General features: G+C 40.9%; 1 protein-coding gene and 1 long non-coding RNA gene across 15 annotated transcripts in view; one reads left to right on the top strand and one right to left on the bottom strand.

Annotated features, from left to right (window-relative positions):
• Nucleotides 1-19,258, top strand: part of Nep1 (M13 family metallopeptidase neprilysin 1) — a 150,862-nt gene that overhangs the window by 102,432 nt on the left and 29,172 nt on the right. Inside the window, exon 21 of one of the 14 annotated variants that reach the window (XM_022788353.2) lies at nucleotides 3,267-4,827. The exons of the other annotated variants lie outside the window; for them this stretch is intronic. Coding sequence (XP_022644088.1) covers nucleotides 3,267-3,287 — 21 coding nt within the window. The 3' untranslated portion in view covers nucleotides 3,288-4,827. Of the gene's footprint in view, nucleotides 1-3,266; nucleotides 4,828-19,258 lie in introns of those variants that run through there. 14 annotated transcript variants of the gene reach the window in all.
• LOC147758514 (uncharacterized) overlaps nucleotides 1-19,258 on the bottom strand; it is a 70,952-nt gene that overhangs the window by 45,413 nt on the left and 6,281 nt on the right. The window lies entirely within an intron of this gene.

Here is a 19,258-nt window from a genome sequence, read left to right as displayed (position 1 = left end):
ATTGGAGAAATTCCGGTAAATTTTTCGAAGGCAACAATTGGAATTTAATAATAATAAATAGGTGAGGTTATATTGAATAAAGCTAACATAGACGTTCCAGTTAATTGCGTTAATTAATACTGAAGGTAATTTAGGAAAGGGAAATGACAGAAAAACAGAGCCTTAATAAACCATGTTTTTGTCAGACATTAAGTCCACGCTGGCTGCTTCTAGGCAATCTGAGTCTGACTGTGCTTTCTAATGTTAATGTCACGTGTCCCGTGCAACAGTTCCGATTGGCAATACAGCCAGGTATATGAAACAGAAACAAAGCAGCATTACATATACTGGCTTTAATACCACGGCCCATTACTAAACAAAAGAGAAAACACTATCGGCTTAAGTATAACGTATTGCTAATTAATCCACCCGTAAGGAAGTAAAGGTATGTGCGTTCACTAGTGCCTATGTGATACGTAGCAATAAGTTACCGATATCCTTTTAAGAGCTATGATTTCATGTGCTAGACGATTTATAAATTTTCTAAAAAATGCATGATTTGGAGCTGGAAGTAGCACCTTAAAATAACTCCCTCGACGGACCTGTCGGTTTAAGAACTTGCATCGTTATTATATATATGTCCGTACATAACTTAATAGAGCGAAATGGGAAATACAAAATTTTAGCGTCTTATTCAATTTTGTTTTGTGTGACGTGTATTGATCCTAACAAATATGGCTACAATGCCTTTGAGTAAAACATGGGGGCCATCATTTCCGCTTTATCATTTACTGTTCATAAATATGTTACATAATTGATGATTGTTTAGGCGTCTTCACATTCAGATTCGTGTGCTGGGCAGTAGACCCGCAGCAATTGGGATAGATACTATCATAAAGCACACGACACCGATAGTCACCGACACAGGAAGTTTTTGGAGATTACTTGTCCAAGTTAAACGATCAATAATCCTGTTAAACTATCTGCTGGAAGGCAGACCAATCGTTCCTTGTCCTAAGTTAATTAGTTAAACTTACTATACATATATATATATCGAGAGGGGGGAATGAGAGCAATCCATGTTTTGTACTTTCTTATGTGTTATTGCGCATACCAGCCCAGTTAACATCTGAGCTCACATAGCCTTTAAGTAGATCGTCAAGCGCCAGCCAGCCGTTACCGATGATAGAACAATTAACGTCGCGTATGGTAAGATGCCGATAATTACCTATAGCCTGGCAAAAATAGGATAGACTGAATAACTTACCAATCATTGCCCTGTTTTTCGTAGCATAATTTAGATCGCAACGCCAAATTAAGCCGCATAGTCCTTGATTTTCGGAGCGCAACACACAAAATAACGTATATAATGACGATAGGAAGCGCTTCGAAAAAAATAGCTATTGCTCTATTTATAGCAATAGGCGGTTGCATATCCTATGCCGTCACTACGCCAGTCATGGTTTTAATTATAGATTTTTTTTTAACTAACTGAACATAGTAACGTAAAGTAGAAGTATAATCGACTAAGATGTACAAGCCCATAGCAAATTCGAATGCTCTGCCAAGAATATGGGTTCCATATTGCTGTTTGTATACAGCGAACAAAGTTCATCGTAGAAACCTTGTATTCGGTAAGGGTTCGTTTGCCGTTAATTCAGGGATGAGATTTTGGACTTGAAAATACATCTCGTAAAATAGACCTTGTGACGCTGGGTTGCGGAAAATAAAGCGTTGTAGTGACCCATCTGCGTGCCAGCACATAGGTTTGGTATATGAAATACTTAGTATTTATTTCGGCCAAATAATGAGGTAAGAAAAAATTGTACCAATGGGTGCTACATGATCTTGAGCAAGAATCAGAACGGGCGTAACGTTGCTTGCTTCGACGTTACTGATCCATTCGTGCGCCGTAATGACAAATAAGTCTTGCACGATAATCCCAAATGATATCTGTCCGTCGGTAGATCGATGCAATTGAATCGATGGGACGTCGCGTTAAAGCAAATAGATAGCCGCAGAAGGTTATGCTGTTTGTTTGCTATTGTTAGGTGCAGGTGCCATCGACCATGTCCCGGTTCGTCGATTACGGCGGAAATGTTCTATCAGCATATCGTAGAATACGACTGTTGTATAGAGGCGCATCGTTACCATTAAATGACGACTCCACACTTCACACCGAAAGAACTAAGGACAGTAGCGAAAATACAAGGGCTACGATTGTAAGCTCACAGTTTTCATTCATAGTAGGCAGGCATCGCCTCGATGGATCCTTAATGGAAAAATAGTTTAAAGCTTAACGCGATGTCCTCATTTCCGCTTAATGATTTTATAAATTCTCGCGCCCCGGGCTTCTATATAGCCGAGCAAATAAGGTACCACTCAAATGGCAGAAGATCATTTATATTAATGGTGTGTACCTTGACACCTGGAAAGATGTCACGTTTCATAACGACCGAGCGAATATATATATACTGCACAACACCATCCAAGGAATGTACTATATATATCACCCATGTACTGTATATATATATATATATAACAACATATACATATTGAGCACGAAATACATTGGATCCATTTACCTGTTGGTCAACAAGCGTACTCTATTCGTGGCCTGTAGGCTTTTTGTTGATGGAAGTGCGATAAGCTGAAAAGTAATCTAGCGCTGCGCCTAAAAGGTTTCAGCAGCAACTTCCGAGTAGGTCGCAGGGCTCGGTGCTTTTGTCTGAAACGATCTGTAAGTCTGTTTCATAAATAGCCGACAACAAATATCTTGGTATTTTTATATAGCCGTTTTAGAGTAAACAGATCAATCAAGCCTTCCGCAATTTTTTCTTTGCGTAGAAAGCTTAGAAAAAAATATTATTATCAATACATCGTCGGACGGAGGACGATCATACGACGAATCAGAGACGTCAATCTTAGCTTCTTCATAGCCACAAAATAAGGGATTCGTTTTAATCAATTTTTAAGGCTCACTTTGTATTGCTTCTGGTTTTGATGACCATTCAGCCGATATAATGTCTTATAACCTACAAAGGAGTGTTATTATTTAGCAGTCAACAATGATGCCTCTGTTTAGAACTGTAGCCTTTTTTTTGCTTTTATTAACACTCATTAAGGTTGAGCTTTTCTGTAATTTGTTTTTTATGAAGTCCATACATTTGTGAAACCAATTAAAATGCTGTACGATTGATCGCTGTGCTGCCTTCTTTCACAGCTTCGTTTTTTTTATATACATATTTTATATATATATATATGTATGGTATTACTGCTTTATATAGTGTAACGGATCAGACCCTTAGCTATCAGATGGAGCAATCGACGACTGGACTACGGACGGCTTGCCCCAGCGAATTTAATTTTTGCAACCTTTGGCCAGAGCGAAAATGAGAACGAAGAAGGCAACAGAAGCATGACGACGAAAAACACAATAAAATACCGCGGGCAAAATATTTCCTAACAAATCACTCCGCGAATTCTAGCCAGCAAATTTACGAGATCTAGCCCAGGCAATATTTGGCTGGTAGAGATAAGATCATAAGGACCTTGCACGTCGATTCCACGATCCCATGTGCAACACTGTAGTCAATGGTTGAAACGTTCATACCAGACACAAAAAATGGAGTATTGTCTTAATGACGAAACGTTCAAAACTAGAAAAAAAAAGTCGCAAGACACCTACACGGCTCGAAGTAACACTACCTATTGAGAGCAATGAAACTCAGAAAGTAATTTTGGATTACTGTTACAAATGGGGAACGGTTGTTTGTCAAACCTTCTTTATGCTCGCGAACAGAACAGCCATTGAGATCCATAATGCTTTGGTGTTGTGGCAGGCAATTCTAACTTTTCAAGTTATTCTTTGAGATGTAAATTCATTTCGTACACATACATAATTGGAGGGCCTACTCACATGTCTCGAGCTAAGTAACCGGACGTATACACACTTCGCCGCATACAACGGACCAGCCGTTTGAAGCAATGGCCAAAGGCAATACCGGACCTCAAACCTGATTTTCGAACTTGAGAAAACGAAAGATTTATACATATCTGACTATTCAGGAGAAAACGCATGCGGTTGATTAAAAGCACTAAAAACAGCAGCAGACATGAATTAACTTAGTGGTCTGGATAAGAATCTGAGTGTATTTCGTTTATCAATAGAGATCGGATTTTCCAAACGCACAAAGGCGACCGTCTATAAGATATTGGATTGCACTCTACCAGTGGACTATTGTTTGGCTACTTTGTGCTGAACTCCGGAATAGAACGAAGTTCGAATATCTACCTTATCCAAGCCCTCACTGTCCCCAAGGAACCTTGTCTGAACTTATCCGGGGTTCAAATTTTACACCGTATACATAACAAAAAATTACCTATATATATACATGTATAGGTAGTTTTTTAGTTACCACACAGTTTATGTCAATATATTTATTTCAGCTTTAGTAGCTAAGTAAGTTCGAAAGCGTCTAGTGTCGTTTCTTCACTTGTCTGCAGGACATGGATCTCCACTAATAGCATCACGTGCTCTATAAATTAGAGCAAACAAATTCTATATTGTAACAACTGCTTACATATAATCTAAATTAACTGTAGTCCAAAAGTTATATCTTAGTAGAAAAGAGTTTCTTGTCATTGACAAATCCTCTGTTGAAGTCTGCTCAACATGTAGAACATGAAATTCATGTACATATTTATACCATAATTGGAGAATTGCACATATAAGTCGTCGAGCTGCATCGACAAGTTGTTTTGGATTGGAGCGAGAATAAAAAAGATGTTAAAAAAAAACAGAAAATATTAAATAAATCGTTTTGAGGACCGCCTTTTGAAAAGTTTTGTTGAGAATCTTTATTGATGCTGCAGTGTATAGTGGTGTCGAACTTCATGTACAGCGTGAATTTCACTGATTTCTATAGATGCCGCATTATTTATACTTCATTTTTTAGTAAAAAGCTTTTCTTTATGTGAAAATTCATGTGCAAAACAGATAGACTCATGTTTGTCTAATTGGGCATATGAAGTGGCAGTTCATTAGTGTCAGCAAGCGACGCTAAAAGTGTATCTGGCTGATTAACCGTAGGGCACGCCACTTCAATGAGTAATGCCGGTAACAAGCAGAAAAAACGACTTTGGTGGGTACGTGTGTACATGTAGGGAATGTATGTCTTCTTCGTATATGCGCAGTAAATTCTATAATATATCTACTCAGTTCGTAGAGTTTACTAGGGTTACGTTACACCTATGTTTACGCTGCTGTTGTCGTCATTTTTCTGCGTGTCATTGCCCGTATCTGTTGGTCTGGCTGGCATAGGCCGTCCCACCCAATCTGTTTCAAAAATATCATTGCTTCATAGTTGCCATCAAGAAATCGATAACTTCACTGTCGCGCCCTCTTCAAGGTCTGCATGTAGCATATAGCAGCGATAACTCTGTGGGGCCTCTAGTCTCGTTTTCCAGAGTGGTAAGCACCACCGATTTCCCGAGTCCGGACTCTTGCAAAATAGTCATACTCGCGACCAATTCTCAAGAAGAGTGCTTGTCTGTTGGTTTTAAAATTTATGAAGCTTTTTTGTTTTTGCTGTGTATCTTCTCTCTCATCCTGTCTCCTCTCTTTGTGTTTCTTCAATCTCCTGAAGGCGAACCCGCTTTCTGGCTTCAAAAATAAGCGTCTTCGTAGAACAGCTCTCCCCCATGATGTTTGAAGACTTTTTTTTTCGTTATATAGCGCCAGTCGCTCTCACTGCCCACTTCGACAATGCATGTCGTCGTTGTGTGAATGTTGACGGCGCTGCTTGGGGCAATCACTGCGAAATCTTCGCTGCTGCCATGCCACCGTCACTTTGCCTTTGTCGGTCAGTCGACACCATCGCAACAGGACTGTCACAGAACTTTGACGCGCATGATGAGGCATCGAGGTATCTCACGTTTGCTATAACTATTAAGAAGATGTCCATTGTGTCAGGCTTAAAATAAACGGTAAATATAAGGGAAAATTAAATTGACAATAAGGAGTCAACTGTAAAAAAGAAATATAGGAACGCACATGCGCACGAGGTTAAACTTAAAATAAGTATCTGCAAACGCTTAAACGCATATGCACCGTACGTGCGAGTATGACATTTGCATTGACCCCCTCATAATAAATTATAGAAGTTCTATGATGGACTAGATGTGTTAGCATACGCTCTCGCTTCGTATCGTATCCTTTCGTGATTTACTCCAGCTGCGTACATATTCGTTCAATACATTTTTTATAATACCATTTTTCTAAACACTATCAAAAAACATGTTACTTATTGGCTGAGCGTCTAGTGTACATCAGAAGATCTAATGTAGCTAGCACTACTATATACATCAGTACATAGATCGACCAAATGCCGCGTTCCTTCGCTTCTTATTTTATTTATTTGTTTAATAAATGTATCAGTTACAGTTTTTACTATCCATCATTCATAACACGAAATATAATTGTCACATGAACAGTACATTATGAAGAACTCTGGACACTGGGGATCTTCACAGTGAAAAGTCTGTGGTGGTAGGGTTTCGTCCTGACAGCGTCAACTAAAGTTCTCATTGTCCTGCATGCAACGTTTGCTGTGGCAAAATCGACTATACGATAAGGAGTAGGTTAATGTATATCCTTTGAGGCAGGCCAACACCTTTACAGAAGCTTCTCAAAGTTTCTGCGCTAGCTATCTAAAGATGTTCCGCGCGATGAACCGAACAAGCACCAATTTCTCTTCTTCACACAACAGTGAAAACAAGTATTAGCTGCGTTACAAGTTGTTTTACAGTATTTAACAGTTCTACCTACCTATTTTAAATCCTATGGGTCATTGTAGTTGAAACTACTCGAAAAACTATCAGAAATATAATAGCGATATTTTGTAGGACACATGTAACTGCCCATGAACTCAGGGAACTTACGGAGTCGCTCATGCTACAACTGAGCTGCTTTCAATTTTATTAAAGGATGCGTTTTTTTTTCTTCTTTTTTTTTTTTTTATTATTATTAAGAAGTCGTTGGCGAACCGAGAAACAAACAGTAACTCAATAGAGAATATTCAGGAAATGACCTAATCCTGCGCGAAGTTGAGCAAAACGGGTTGGAAACTAAATTTCCGTGTACTACTTTCTTCTTCTTTATCTAACTTAGACTCAGAGGCTAAAGATTCTTTCGTAAAACAAGAAATATAAACACCCACCAAGAGGTTTCTCAGAAAAGGGGTCGAAATTTAAAATCCTTAAAAGCTCAGAGGGCTCAAAGTAACGTTTACCTCCCTTTAGAAAATATCTTGCAAGTTATATATATATATATATATATATATATATATATATATATATATATATATATCTATATATATAAGACGAAAATAAAGAAATGCAATGCGTGTTGTGTTTATTATTTCGACAATTGAAATTTTAAAATAATATGACAACGTTTTGATGCTTCGTGGTCCATTTTATCGCATTAACCAGATAAATCCAGGTCGTTTCAACGTATATAACAACATTAAATGATAGCCCTCTAATAATAATAATATAATTATATAATAAGATAATTAATTTCAAGTCAAACGATAGCATTGCGCAGGTAAACATTACTAAATAATTTTACTAGATATATATATATATTTAGTTGCTATTGTGCAATCAATATATTAGTTATCGGAGTTCATTCTTATGTACAGAATGAACGTCTCGTTTCATCAACCCGTGTTGTTGTCTACTAACGCAACCTCCTGTAAGTTCGCCTTAATCTCAGCCATCAGTTACCATCTCACCATATATGGGTGTATATATAGATATATATTATTGACATATTTTTGTTCGCATTGACCTGCCGATGATGTTCAGTCTTTCGCGTCTACTCAAGGAAGCCGTGCCATATGAAAAATGTAGCATACAAAAGATGGGACTAAAAAAGATAGCCCTTTTTTCGGAAGGAGTAACCATGCTTCATGTTTTTTAAAAGTCTACTGATCGTGTCAAGGTAGTTCCGTGGACTTGCTCCTCAGTGAACTCATTCTCCTTTAAATAAATCTTACTTCACAACGTATCGCTCATCCGCTATCGGTGCTAGTCAAAAGGTAAAAAAAGAGGAAACGAAAAAGGAGCGCCCGGAAAGCAGAACCTAAGCAAACTGCAAAGGAAAGATATTCGCGTTTTATCCCATCTTACACACGTACAGAAAAATCTAGCCATCTTTGACGGAACGGTTACAGAATGTGGTTCCAGCTTTAGCTGAAACGAGTGACGGTTTTCATCACGATGTTCATTCAGCTACCCGGTACTTCGAGCTACCAGCCGAAAAACAAAGGGCGCTGGCTATGCGCTTAAGGGATATCTGGTCTACGACCCTAGCCGATAAGCAAATGCCAGTATGAGCTACTATTGCTGCTACAGCGGCTTCTACGGCAGCTAGAACTGGAAGTTACCCATACGATATCAACTACTCTCGTGATCTGGCGTGTTTCCAGGTTCTCCCAGTTGTTCTACGACGGCCACAGCGTGCCCAAGAGACCTGCAAGGCTTGCCCTTCAAAAATCACGAAGTGGGCATCGCAGTGTATTATAGTGTATTATACTGCGTTAGGCCACCAGAAGCTACCGATTGTATGAACCAGCCTAACAGTACTATCCAGACTGTTTTCTTTTTCGTAACCTTGCCTTATTCTCCGGATTCGGCGGATCATTTGTTACGGCAAGCCGAGAAAAGTTTAAAAATGGTGTGTAATGCAAGCCTAACTCAGATAACCTTCATAGCCTTATCAGCTGCTTGAGACGAGATAGCCAGTGCGTTATGGCTCATATCTATCCAGTTCAAAATAGGAGAGAACGAGAATCTAGATGACTAAAAGAAAAGTCCTAAGCAAGAATAAATCTGGTTACGCTAAGTGCAAACAGTTAGTTGAAGCCAAGATAGGATTTTTAATTAGGTGATACCGTTTAAAGTTACAACTTAATAAAAGTGGATTTGACTAACAATACAGGTATAAAGACGAAAGACTAATTTGCTATGTATGTGTATACGGGTGTGTATATCGATTCGCGAAACACAAAGTAGATAAGCAATGACACTGAACAAAGCATTCTCTAGAGTTCCTACCTGCTTCTTTATTTAGAAAAGGTTTTGTCAGCTGTCGAAAAACGTGTCTTGCCCAGTGAATTAATCCATGTCCCGTATCTTTCCAAAAGTTACAAAGTCAACTATTTACGGAAATGCACCCAACTGTCGCAAAATGACCCTTTAATTCGTATAGTTATAATACTAAATGGGCACGTGATTTCTGCGTCAGTCCAACAAAACATTTAGGAGACTCTAACAGCGACAGCAACGACCAGAATAACTAGCGCACGTAAGTGGCTGACAAAGTTTAGTCTTTGGAATTGTTTAGCCCATGTGAACTATAGTAATCTTCTGTCTCGTTTGTAGATATGTTGATCTTGCGATTGCTAAACTTCCGCCCATGAACCCTAACCACTACCTGTCCGTAAGCCCAGCAGCGGTGCTAGATGCGATGTTGACCAAATGGAACCCCCAGGAAAAATAGAAGATCGAAGAGAGGAATGTTAAAACGGAAAACTTTAAAAACATACATAATACTTCTGCTTAGAAAGAGAAAGAAACCGATTTTAATGGCGACAATTCGAGGCCGGCTCGGCTTGTTGGTTGGTGGAGTCTGATAGTTAAAGTACCTTCTTGATGCCTCTTTGGCATATGTCTTGGTTTAGTTTAATGTAATAAAAGCTATTGCTTCGTCGCGGTGGCAGCATCAGTCTCTATTCCATTGGTTGGTCATTGTTGACCTTCCGGGTCTAATAGTCCTCAGGACGTTAAGCTTCCTTCTTCGTACCGTGGATGGCAGCCCCAACTAACGAACCGATATTGGAACTTTTCAGTGGGTCAAACGCCTTCACGCATCGATACCTTTCCTCAAGCGAAAACCTCTCCTGCTTTGTTTGATATAGATTCCCAATTAAATTGGCGAAGGGCATCCCCATTACCGTCGCCGACAATGACGTTTTATCTATTGGTCCCCTTGACTCGACAATGGTGGCCAACAGAGTCTAACTGCCGCGTGCCTTTTTCACTCCGTCCGGTATCCAACTGGTCTCCATTGGTTTCGTTGGAGAATTTCGACTTCGGGACTAAAAGGTCGACAGACGGTCGAAAGCGATCGTTACGTCCGCTTGGGTTGCTGTTTTCAGGCAAACAAAACAAGCAACGAAATGGTAAAGCTTGCCCAGTTCCTGTAGAAAGCACGCAGGAGATGGTTGCTGCTTTGATATGGGATATATGAAAGATGGCGGCTCGCGTCGTTTAGGCACACGGGCAGGTCGCCTGGGCGGTGCTTTTTTCACCAGAGAGCAACCAAGGGGAGCTAGGAAAGAGAGAAATCTAAAGCGAGTAAGAGAGACTGTGATGGCACAAAAGGACTCACTACTCAGCTTGGACAAGGACAAAGAGACAAGTTGATTCAACACACAGGAACGCTGATATATACAGACATGGGGGCAGACGAAGGGAAGACACGACGCCAAGTGGACACGCCCTGATGCCGGTCTTGCCCTTATAGCGCGCACACGATTAAGATCAAAAAGAAGTCTGCAGTAGCGACAGAAAAAGGAACAGCTGTAGCATCGATGCGAGTCGCAGTAATAAAAAAGAAGGCTGGAAAGAAACGACGGAAACAGGGCTGGCAGGAGCGGTGATTCAGTTGAAGAATGAATAGGTCAGGCTGAAGGCGGAAATGCGGCCAGTAGCGTCGTGCAACATAATAAAGAAACGAAGAGCAAATTTGGCATCAAACAGCTAACTTGGATCCTTCCTTTTTCACTTCACACGTGCAAACAGCAGGTACGGCGCATGGAATGGTGGTCCTGTCACTATCATTCTTTCAGCAAGCCGCTGCTATCCAACGTATTAAGCAGTAAGCAATGGCTGTAACAATGCCTTCTCTGCTGCTCTTAACTACAGAAGCAGTTGCCTGGCGAACGGTGGTTGCGCCGACCGCGCTCCAGGCAACAGGACACGCGCCAACAAACTCATCCATGAAGGAAATACATAGAAAGAGAAAGGGGCGCGGGGGGGGGGGGAGCTATTTATATGAAGACATTCAGCTGTCTCTAAACAATCGAGAGACAACTATCTAAGCTTGCCCTCTTTACCTCTCACGGCCTCTTTACTCATCCATCTCCGTTTTCAACTTTGCGTTCATTCATCGCTATTTGACAAGTAGCTAATCCCTGATAGTGCAACTGAAACGCATTAGAGAAACAAACCTGACTAGCCGTATATACTTGGGGCAGTGTGTTAGCAAGCTGTGAGGAAGCGTGTACCTAACATCCCTTATACAGTGTATGCGTGTACATGAGACAGGAAGTAGGGCAGCGAATCGAATGTATTGATTCATAGCAATACACACCAATGAACCTATCGAGGTGCACAGCTCCATGAACATGCAAATTTCTTTGTGGATTCTGTCCAAAGAGGGGATGGTAAAAATTGTAGTGGCAATATAAGGTGAAAGCACGTGCGTGCTTAACTTAATAACGTTCCCTGGATACAAAATAGTTTTCCGCTGTAAAGTAGGATAGGCGGCAGACTCAGCAACCCAGAGTTTATCTCTATAAAAACACCGGCAGACCGACATACACATGGCGCATATATACGTACGTTCAAAATGCACAGCCACAGTAGGAAAGTAGTTGTAGACAGTCGTGATCAAATACGCAGTAACTCAACTTCGTCTAGCATGACTAGATCTTGTACAACATGTAATCCTAGTTTTTCTGGTTCACGTGCTAATAGTAATGTTATTTTTCTATTTTTACTAGGATATTATAAAACAGAGAAAAAAAAAAAGTCTGTAATCTGTAACATAATCGTGGTAAATCATGTAAAGCATACACTACAGCTGGAAATTATTTAGGTGCCTATATACATGCCTATAAAAATAAACAAATTCGATCTTTACCCGGACATGATGGCCAAAGAAACAAGGCAAGCCAGCAACTGCTTGTATCAAGTCGAGTCACCTTGGACTCCGTTTGTTTAATTTCCTTACATGTCCACGTTCGACGGGTCTTTATTATCTCGCTAGAATAACTACCTTTTGGCGACCAATTGTCCGCTCTATCTCACTGCCATCCGCTGTGTATTTTCTACCAGGTTTCTACGGGTTCGGCCAGGTGCGTCGAGATAGTGCGTTCGGTAGCTGCTGCTGCTGTCGCTTTAGCGGTTTTAATTGGCTAGAACGCACGCACGCATCTATGAGACTAACGAGCATAGGCTTTCGTCTTATTTGCCCGATATTTTTTCTTTTAAAGTGTACGCACAGAGATAAGGTACAAGCCGGTCTTGAGAAACGTACCCAATAGTCTAGCTAAAGGCCTTCCTTTAGCTCCCAATTACTGCCTGCAACGGCAACAACAACGACAGCAGCAGGTAACGGTACGAATCAGAGGTACGATGATGATATGAAGAACTACTCTACATGCACGTATTCCATTTATCCCCACGAACGGACTGACAAAAAGGCTGTAAGCCAGAAGAGAGTTACAGCACGTTTAGCACGCGACGAAGGGAGAAGCATTTTAAGGCTCCGAGAAGCCAAGCGTCTTGTCCCAGGAGGTTTTCAAAGCAGGAGACCTGCCCACTACGAAGCACTTACGCAGTGAATCATGCTGACGATGATCGTTTATTATCACGGCTGGTTGAACTCGACGTGCCTGAAAATGATAGCTTTGAGTGTCGCCCCTGTCCGCGTTCCCTGCGGCACCGACCTGGATCTGTGGTATCGGGAAGCCAATGCAACATTTCGCTAGCCGTTTTCGTTGAAAGGTCAAGTGAAAATCTATACTAAACAAGACAAGCGAACGCTTCGGCGGTATAGTTAAATTGAAGCGAAAAAATGAACACTATCGTCAATTTCGTTGTATGACGAGCAGTTAAATTTTCTGTCATTCGACAGACAGCAGACAGGCATGCAAATAAAATTCTGTTTTATGGGTGATTGCAAGACCTGTAATCGGCTAAAATAACGGTAACAGATTGGAGGAGGTACATATACATTGAATACGAAACACGTTTTTGTGTATATTAAATTATTCCATATGCATATTCAGTGTAATATTAACATATTTTTTATGGCTTGAGCCTTGTTGCATAGGAATAGAAAAATTATTTATATCCCAAAAGCAACAACTGAAAACAGGGACTGGTCGAAATTTGTCGGTACCAATCATCATATGATTTTCCTCTCCATTTCTATTACGCATTATACGGTCTGCAGCTATATTTTATAATTACATTAGCTATTCCTATAAAGCAGGTATCTAGTCATGTGCACTACGTAAATTTGTAAAGGGGTCGATTGAGAGCTCACGAAAGACTTTGAGCCGCTGCAGCGCGTGTGACCATCTATTACACTGGATAGCACACGTATACCAGCACGACGATGACTGAAGAATATAGTTGTGGATAGTGGGGTAGCTAATGTGACAGAACAAAACTCGAAACAATGAATACACGAAATGCAATTAATTAGCCGCCATTAGTTTTCTGGCATCGCGTTGTATTGTCTTTCCGTCTGCGAGCGCTGTTGCGATGTCGAACTTCCGTTCTTGCATCCCGGGTCGCCATATGCACCACGATCAGCTAACTACTAAGCAGCGAATTCATTTGTCGGAGTGTCTATGGCAACAAAACATTGTAGGGCGTCTCTTGTTGCTCTTTTCGCCGCTACTACTGCTATTCTCTTTGTATAGACATACGTGCAATTTACACCAGGTATTACTACTGAAACTACTGCCACCGTCAGCATGAGCAATGATGGGGCATGCACTTCATAAGGTTCCCGCTCGACTTCGCTGAAAACTCGAAAACCTCTACAAGCATTTTTGTGGTAAAGCATAAAGAGGCGACAGGGTCTGAACGCCGCTTGTAGGACGTGCGCATGTACATAACGTTTGTGAAACGTTCGATGACAGCAACCGGAAAACGGATAACAGAAGCTCTTTTCGACCTGCTCAGGTCGCCACGGGAGGAGACTAGAAACACTGAAAAAAGTACGCAAATGAAGTGTTGAGAGATAGTTTCGAACCGAGCGGAATTCAGTTCTTGTCCACGCTTGCTAACAAGCAACGAAACAGAGCGGTGGCAAGATCCTTTGCCATTGCCGACAATACAGGAGCTTGTTAGCGTGCCTAGATGGCGCTATGTCCCTTGTTGCGATGCACAAATATGGTCGTAGTCGATTAGACGAGCGCCCTCTAGCGGCGGAGGCCGAGTACCTATGGCATCAAGGCTGGTCAAAACGGGCCTTTTCTGTTGCTGCTTGAATGAGTGAAGCAGTGAGGAAGGGGTCCTTGTGTGGTAAGGGTAACTAATAAGCCGTCCGCCACAGCAGCTAGCGCTATTTACCGCTTCAGCGGAGACCGGACGTCTATACTAGACAGCTGCGTGCCAGATGCGTGTACTGTCGGCCGGAGAGGGTCTTAGAGTTTCACAGCAAAGGACAAATTGTCTGTCTAGGACCAGAGTGACGCCGATGCTGCTGCTGCTGCTGCTGCTGCTGCCATGAGACTGTTCCGTAAACAGCACAGTTACCTCTCCCCCCTTTTGCCTTAGGGGATAATAAGTTTTAAGCGGCAGGAGCACTGGATGGTCCGTATGCTGTCCAACCAACATGATAATAGGCCCGCAGATATATAAGAGTAAAGGGACTTCCACTCGGGATGGCGAGAGGGCGCGAAAACCTTCTTTGAGCCTCCCAGCCTCTAACTGTGGACGTTGGTTGAGGGCAGGTGCCCGCTTAATCGTAGGCACAGTAGCTTAGAAAGCTTATACGGCAAACAAGCAACGGCTCCACCACCATACGATAACTATGAAACAAAACTTTACTATCGACTATTTGCAGCAGCGGACGAAGGGCCATAGACTTGTGTCTTGCTATATACGCCGGTCTAGACAAAAGGCAGCCATTGGCCTTTAGTTTGGTCTGGTTGACTGTGTTGGGTTAATAGGAATTTAGAGTAGACTTTGTCGTGTAGGTGAACAAACAAAACTCACCTGGCCGATGGCCAAAACAGGCGGAATACACCGGACTATACTAGCAATAACTACAAACATACACGCGTTGCTGCTTTCATCAGAAACTAAGGAATCGAAGCGATGAAGGCGAGGATTTGAAGATTGTGATAGAAAGGAATCAGTACATGACGGACACCGGCCGCAAAAGGGGAGCATATTATGGCTCATCATTGCGATGATACCAGTAGGTGATGCTGCTGCTTTATGTAATGCTGAGCTCAAGTAGGACCAAAACCAGACAGTGTGCGCAAGTACATATAAACTGTGACACATTTCTTGATATCCAAATACGTTCAGGTAGGCCAACACGTCCTCTGGTGGGAACAACGAAGCATCGAATATAGAGGATTAGATACAGGAAGCTCTGAAGGTGAAAGCCAGTTCTCAGCAAGAGGCTAAGATAATATAATAACTAAATAAAATATTGCGTTATGTTACTCACCAGTAGGCGATGAGGGCAAAAAGACTAAAGGGCGAGGCGTAAACATGTGCCATCACAAGCCATATCCAAACATATATAAGAATGTACGCGCAGAATAACGACGTAAGAGCATTCTGGCGTTATTATAACGTTACCTAATAATCATTAATTGCTGAACCTGTAACAGCTCAAAGCCAAACGCGAGAGCTTCTCTCTTATAAAGGTCTAAACTATGTTTAGACCCGTCGGAAATTATTTCGTTTTCTTATCGAATGACACTGACACATCTTAAAGATAATATCAAGATACACATAATCTATAAAATAATCGTAGTAGTATGCATAATGGATAAAAAAAACCTAGGAAATTTGAGGGGTTTTCTGGTTTCCAACTCGGTGAAGGCAACAAATTAGTTGAATTGATATGCGACAAACTCTAGGAACATTCAGCCCTTATTCAAATACCCTTATTCAGATTTAAGCTGCTATTGACGTTTTTTTTTTTACTGAACTGGCTATGAATATGTTAGAAAAAAGGGGATCTCTATGTTTGTAACAAACTGATCAGTGCATTCTGGACCAAAATAGCCATGCGCCATTATGGTCTAGAAAAATGTTCATAACGCTTCCGCGCAAAATGGTTGTTTCAATGAAAGCGGGTTTTTTTAAAAAGGGTACGAGACGGATCTAGACATTCAAGAGTTCGTTTTCATATGAATAATCACTTTGTTTTATGAAGGGGTCCATTCGACAACAGTCCGCGATAGTCATCTATTTGATTCGACTATAGAAACAGCAGCAGGACGGGGATATCGAGAACAAAGACAACGACAGGCTTTCGCCATGTGCCTACTTATTTTTGCTGTTTGTGACAAATTCGTTCAACCTTATACCAATACCATGAATTAGACAGCATCGGACAGCAAATATAAACCACAACCCGTAACCAAAACAAGAGAACTCTTTATAGAAGAAATTCAATCAAAAATCAGTTGAAATAACATTAGTATAACAAGCTGGTGTATACTTCAATTAAACTACAAGTACCAATTACATAAGCATGTGTAATTTTTTTTTTTTTTCTTTATAAACATCATACTAACATATAGATTAGCGGACACACCCAGATGAGCAAGTGAAATAATAACTCAAATGATTATTAGCCTGTAATTGCTCTTGTTATACTATATATATATATATATATATATATATATATAAATACTAGCCACACACAAGTAAAAGGCTATCTCAGCTGAACCCAATAACATTTATGTGATACAAAGGACAAGTATGCCCAGTTTTTGCCCACACCGCAATGAATAGCGTAAGCTTTTTCGTGAACGGATATGAGAAGGTTTTGGCATTATCTGCCTAACTGAGCGAATCAACGATGAATGAATATCAGCCTCTACATTACCTTGATGTAAATAGATTTTTCACACACAGGCTCTTGTTTACTCCATATGTCTATAGTGCGCCGTGATTTCCTTCGAAACCCACTTTTTAAAGTTCATTCAGCAATAAACGGATGCTCATCTTTTTCATTGAATGTAAAATGAATGCGGATGAATAAGACGTTGTCTTTTATAACCAACCACTTACCATAATAGAATGAACAGTTATTATGGTTGGGTTCCAACTTGAACGCGTTTGGCGATCCTGAATTGAGGCAAACCTTACATTATTTTGGATGGCAAATGAATATTGCTACCATTCGTTTTGAGTCCATTGTCCTTAGAATTTAGCTCGTTCTTCGGTTCATGTCTAAGGGCAAAGCTTTCCTTGTACATCACCCCCTACACGTCATGTCTCCACCGTAGCCGTCGTGTTAGGTGTCTAAATCTTGTCAGCACACGAAGTAATGGAAACATTACGCTTCCTTTGGGTGGCCGCAAGTGCTACAAAATAAGAGGTTACGGGCGGGAGGACGTAAGTGAGCCGCCTTATAGAAGTTCTTGTGGTGGAAGATTCTGAGAAAGCTATATTAGGTTTGGGTACGGGTGACCCGTTGAAGGACGCAGGAACTGGTAGCGTCAACGCGGCACGGTGGAGGACGCCGCTGTATGAATCAATAAAGAGACCGACAAGTCTGGTGGCCTATGGCATACTGATGAAATATTTAAAGGCCTGAAACCGTAAGTTGTCGAGAATGATGGGTGCCAAGTACGAACTACGCGATACATTAACGCGTGTTTACTTGTCCTAGTGGAGGTACGGTCTTACCACAACTGTACAGCTGCGAGACAAATGTACTCCACTTTTTTACAAGCTATCTGTCACACACATACACAGTTAAGTCAACGGGCTATATCAACATGTAGACTAAAACTGAGGGACATTCAAAGCTGATTCTATCCTAAATAAGTATTCCAGATTCTCGGAATATGTGTCACCACTGTGCGCTGTAAAGGACCTGAATAGAAACGGCTTTTAAATACACCGTTGATGAAGCCTTTAGTAAATATACAAGGTGGCATTCTATAAATCAAGTCAATTAAATTATCTAGCTTTAACTATTGATTTGTATTGAAAATCCAAATTCTTTGCAGCAATACTGAAACGCATGTGTGAGCCAAGCTATTCGAAAAATTAAATTAGAAACAAATCGTATTAAAGCATGAAACCGTTAGATAACAAAAATGGGTTACTACTAAATGTATAATCGCAGAGTTGTTACGGCGACATGCGGGTAACTAGAGAGAAATGCAATTATTATATATATAATATTATCAGACTATAGTCGAATGCGTAACTATGCTATAGAATAGCAGACGAAATGTTGCGTGACTTAACACCGATAGACATTCTGATAACCGTTTCTAGTTAGAGTGGGATAAAGGATGGTTCCGAGCGCGCCGTGAAAAATCGTTTAACTTTAGTCGCTTGTCTGCATAGACAAAGATTAAAAGTAGTAAAGCTTTTCGTGCAGTTAAGGAGGAAGCCAGCCGACACTTGCAATGGCTGTTTATGCCTGATGACAATGTCTCACTCCCGGAAGCCTCCGTACAATAGTTCACTATGTTAGCACCTATATTTAAACTCGCAGCAAAAGGCTATAATGAGGACAAAGGGCAAAATACCCTTGCGTGGTGGTATACATGAAATATCATTCTGTTTTTAGCACAGCTGCCACCCTCGCTCTACGTCGATAGTACGTATTACTCGACAGGACCGCGTCTTCTTTTTCGTCCACCTACAACCATTTACCATGACTCCATTTTCGCATCTAACCATGAAAGTTTCGATCTATCTTTCAAATTCCTATATTACCTTAACTCTTACCCTGCCCAGTTTTATTATAGTACAGAGCTAATCGTTAGTGTGCGGTATAGCGAGAGCTAAGAGTAAGGGCGAATGTCAGAGAAAAGCTGATGACTGCAATAGCCAAATCAATCCTTCTTTCAGCATCTGACGAATATTTCTCTATATTGCAATGAGAATTCACATCGTACTCATTCTATCTGGCCACGTTAAATTTGGCCAAAGAAAAAAAAACTCTTTGGGTTGGCGTTAACGTGAGCCCTGCGATTCGCTCGTAGAAGGCATAGTCGAACGGTCGATTGTCTGTTACTGGCACTTTGTGCTTATACGACTGATGCTAGATGGCCGGAATAGTAGGCAAAATACGGGAAAACTGACAATGAAACCGTAAAGAGAATTTTGTCTCTGACAGCGGTGGTATTACTCGCTTAGTCTATGAAGGAAGGTTGTCGAAAATAATATAAAGGTAGAAGGAGAGAGAGAGAGA

Source organism: Varroa destructor, unplaced genomic scaffold (assembly GCF_002443255.2).
Source record: "Varroa destructor unplaced genomic scaffold, Vdes_3.0 BEIS01000001.1, whole genome shotgun sequence".
Taxonomy (NCBI): domain Eukaryota; kingdom Metazoa; phylum Arthropoda; class Arachnida; order Mesostigmata; family Varroidae; genus Varroa; species Varroa destructor.
Note: the sequence above shows the minus strand (reverse complement) of the source record. Positions and strands in the feature narration are given on the sequence as shown.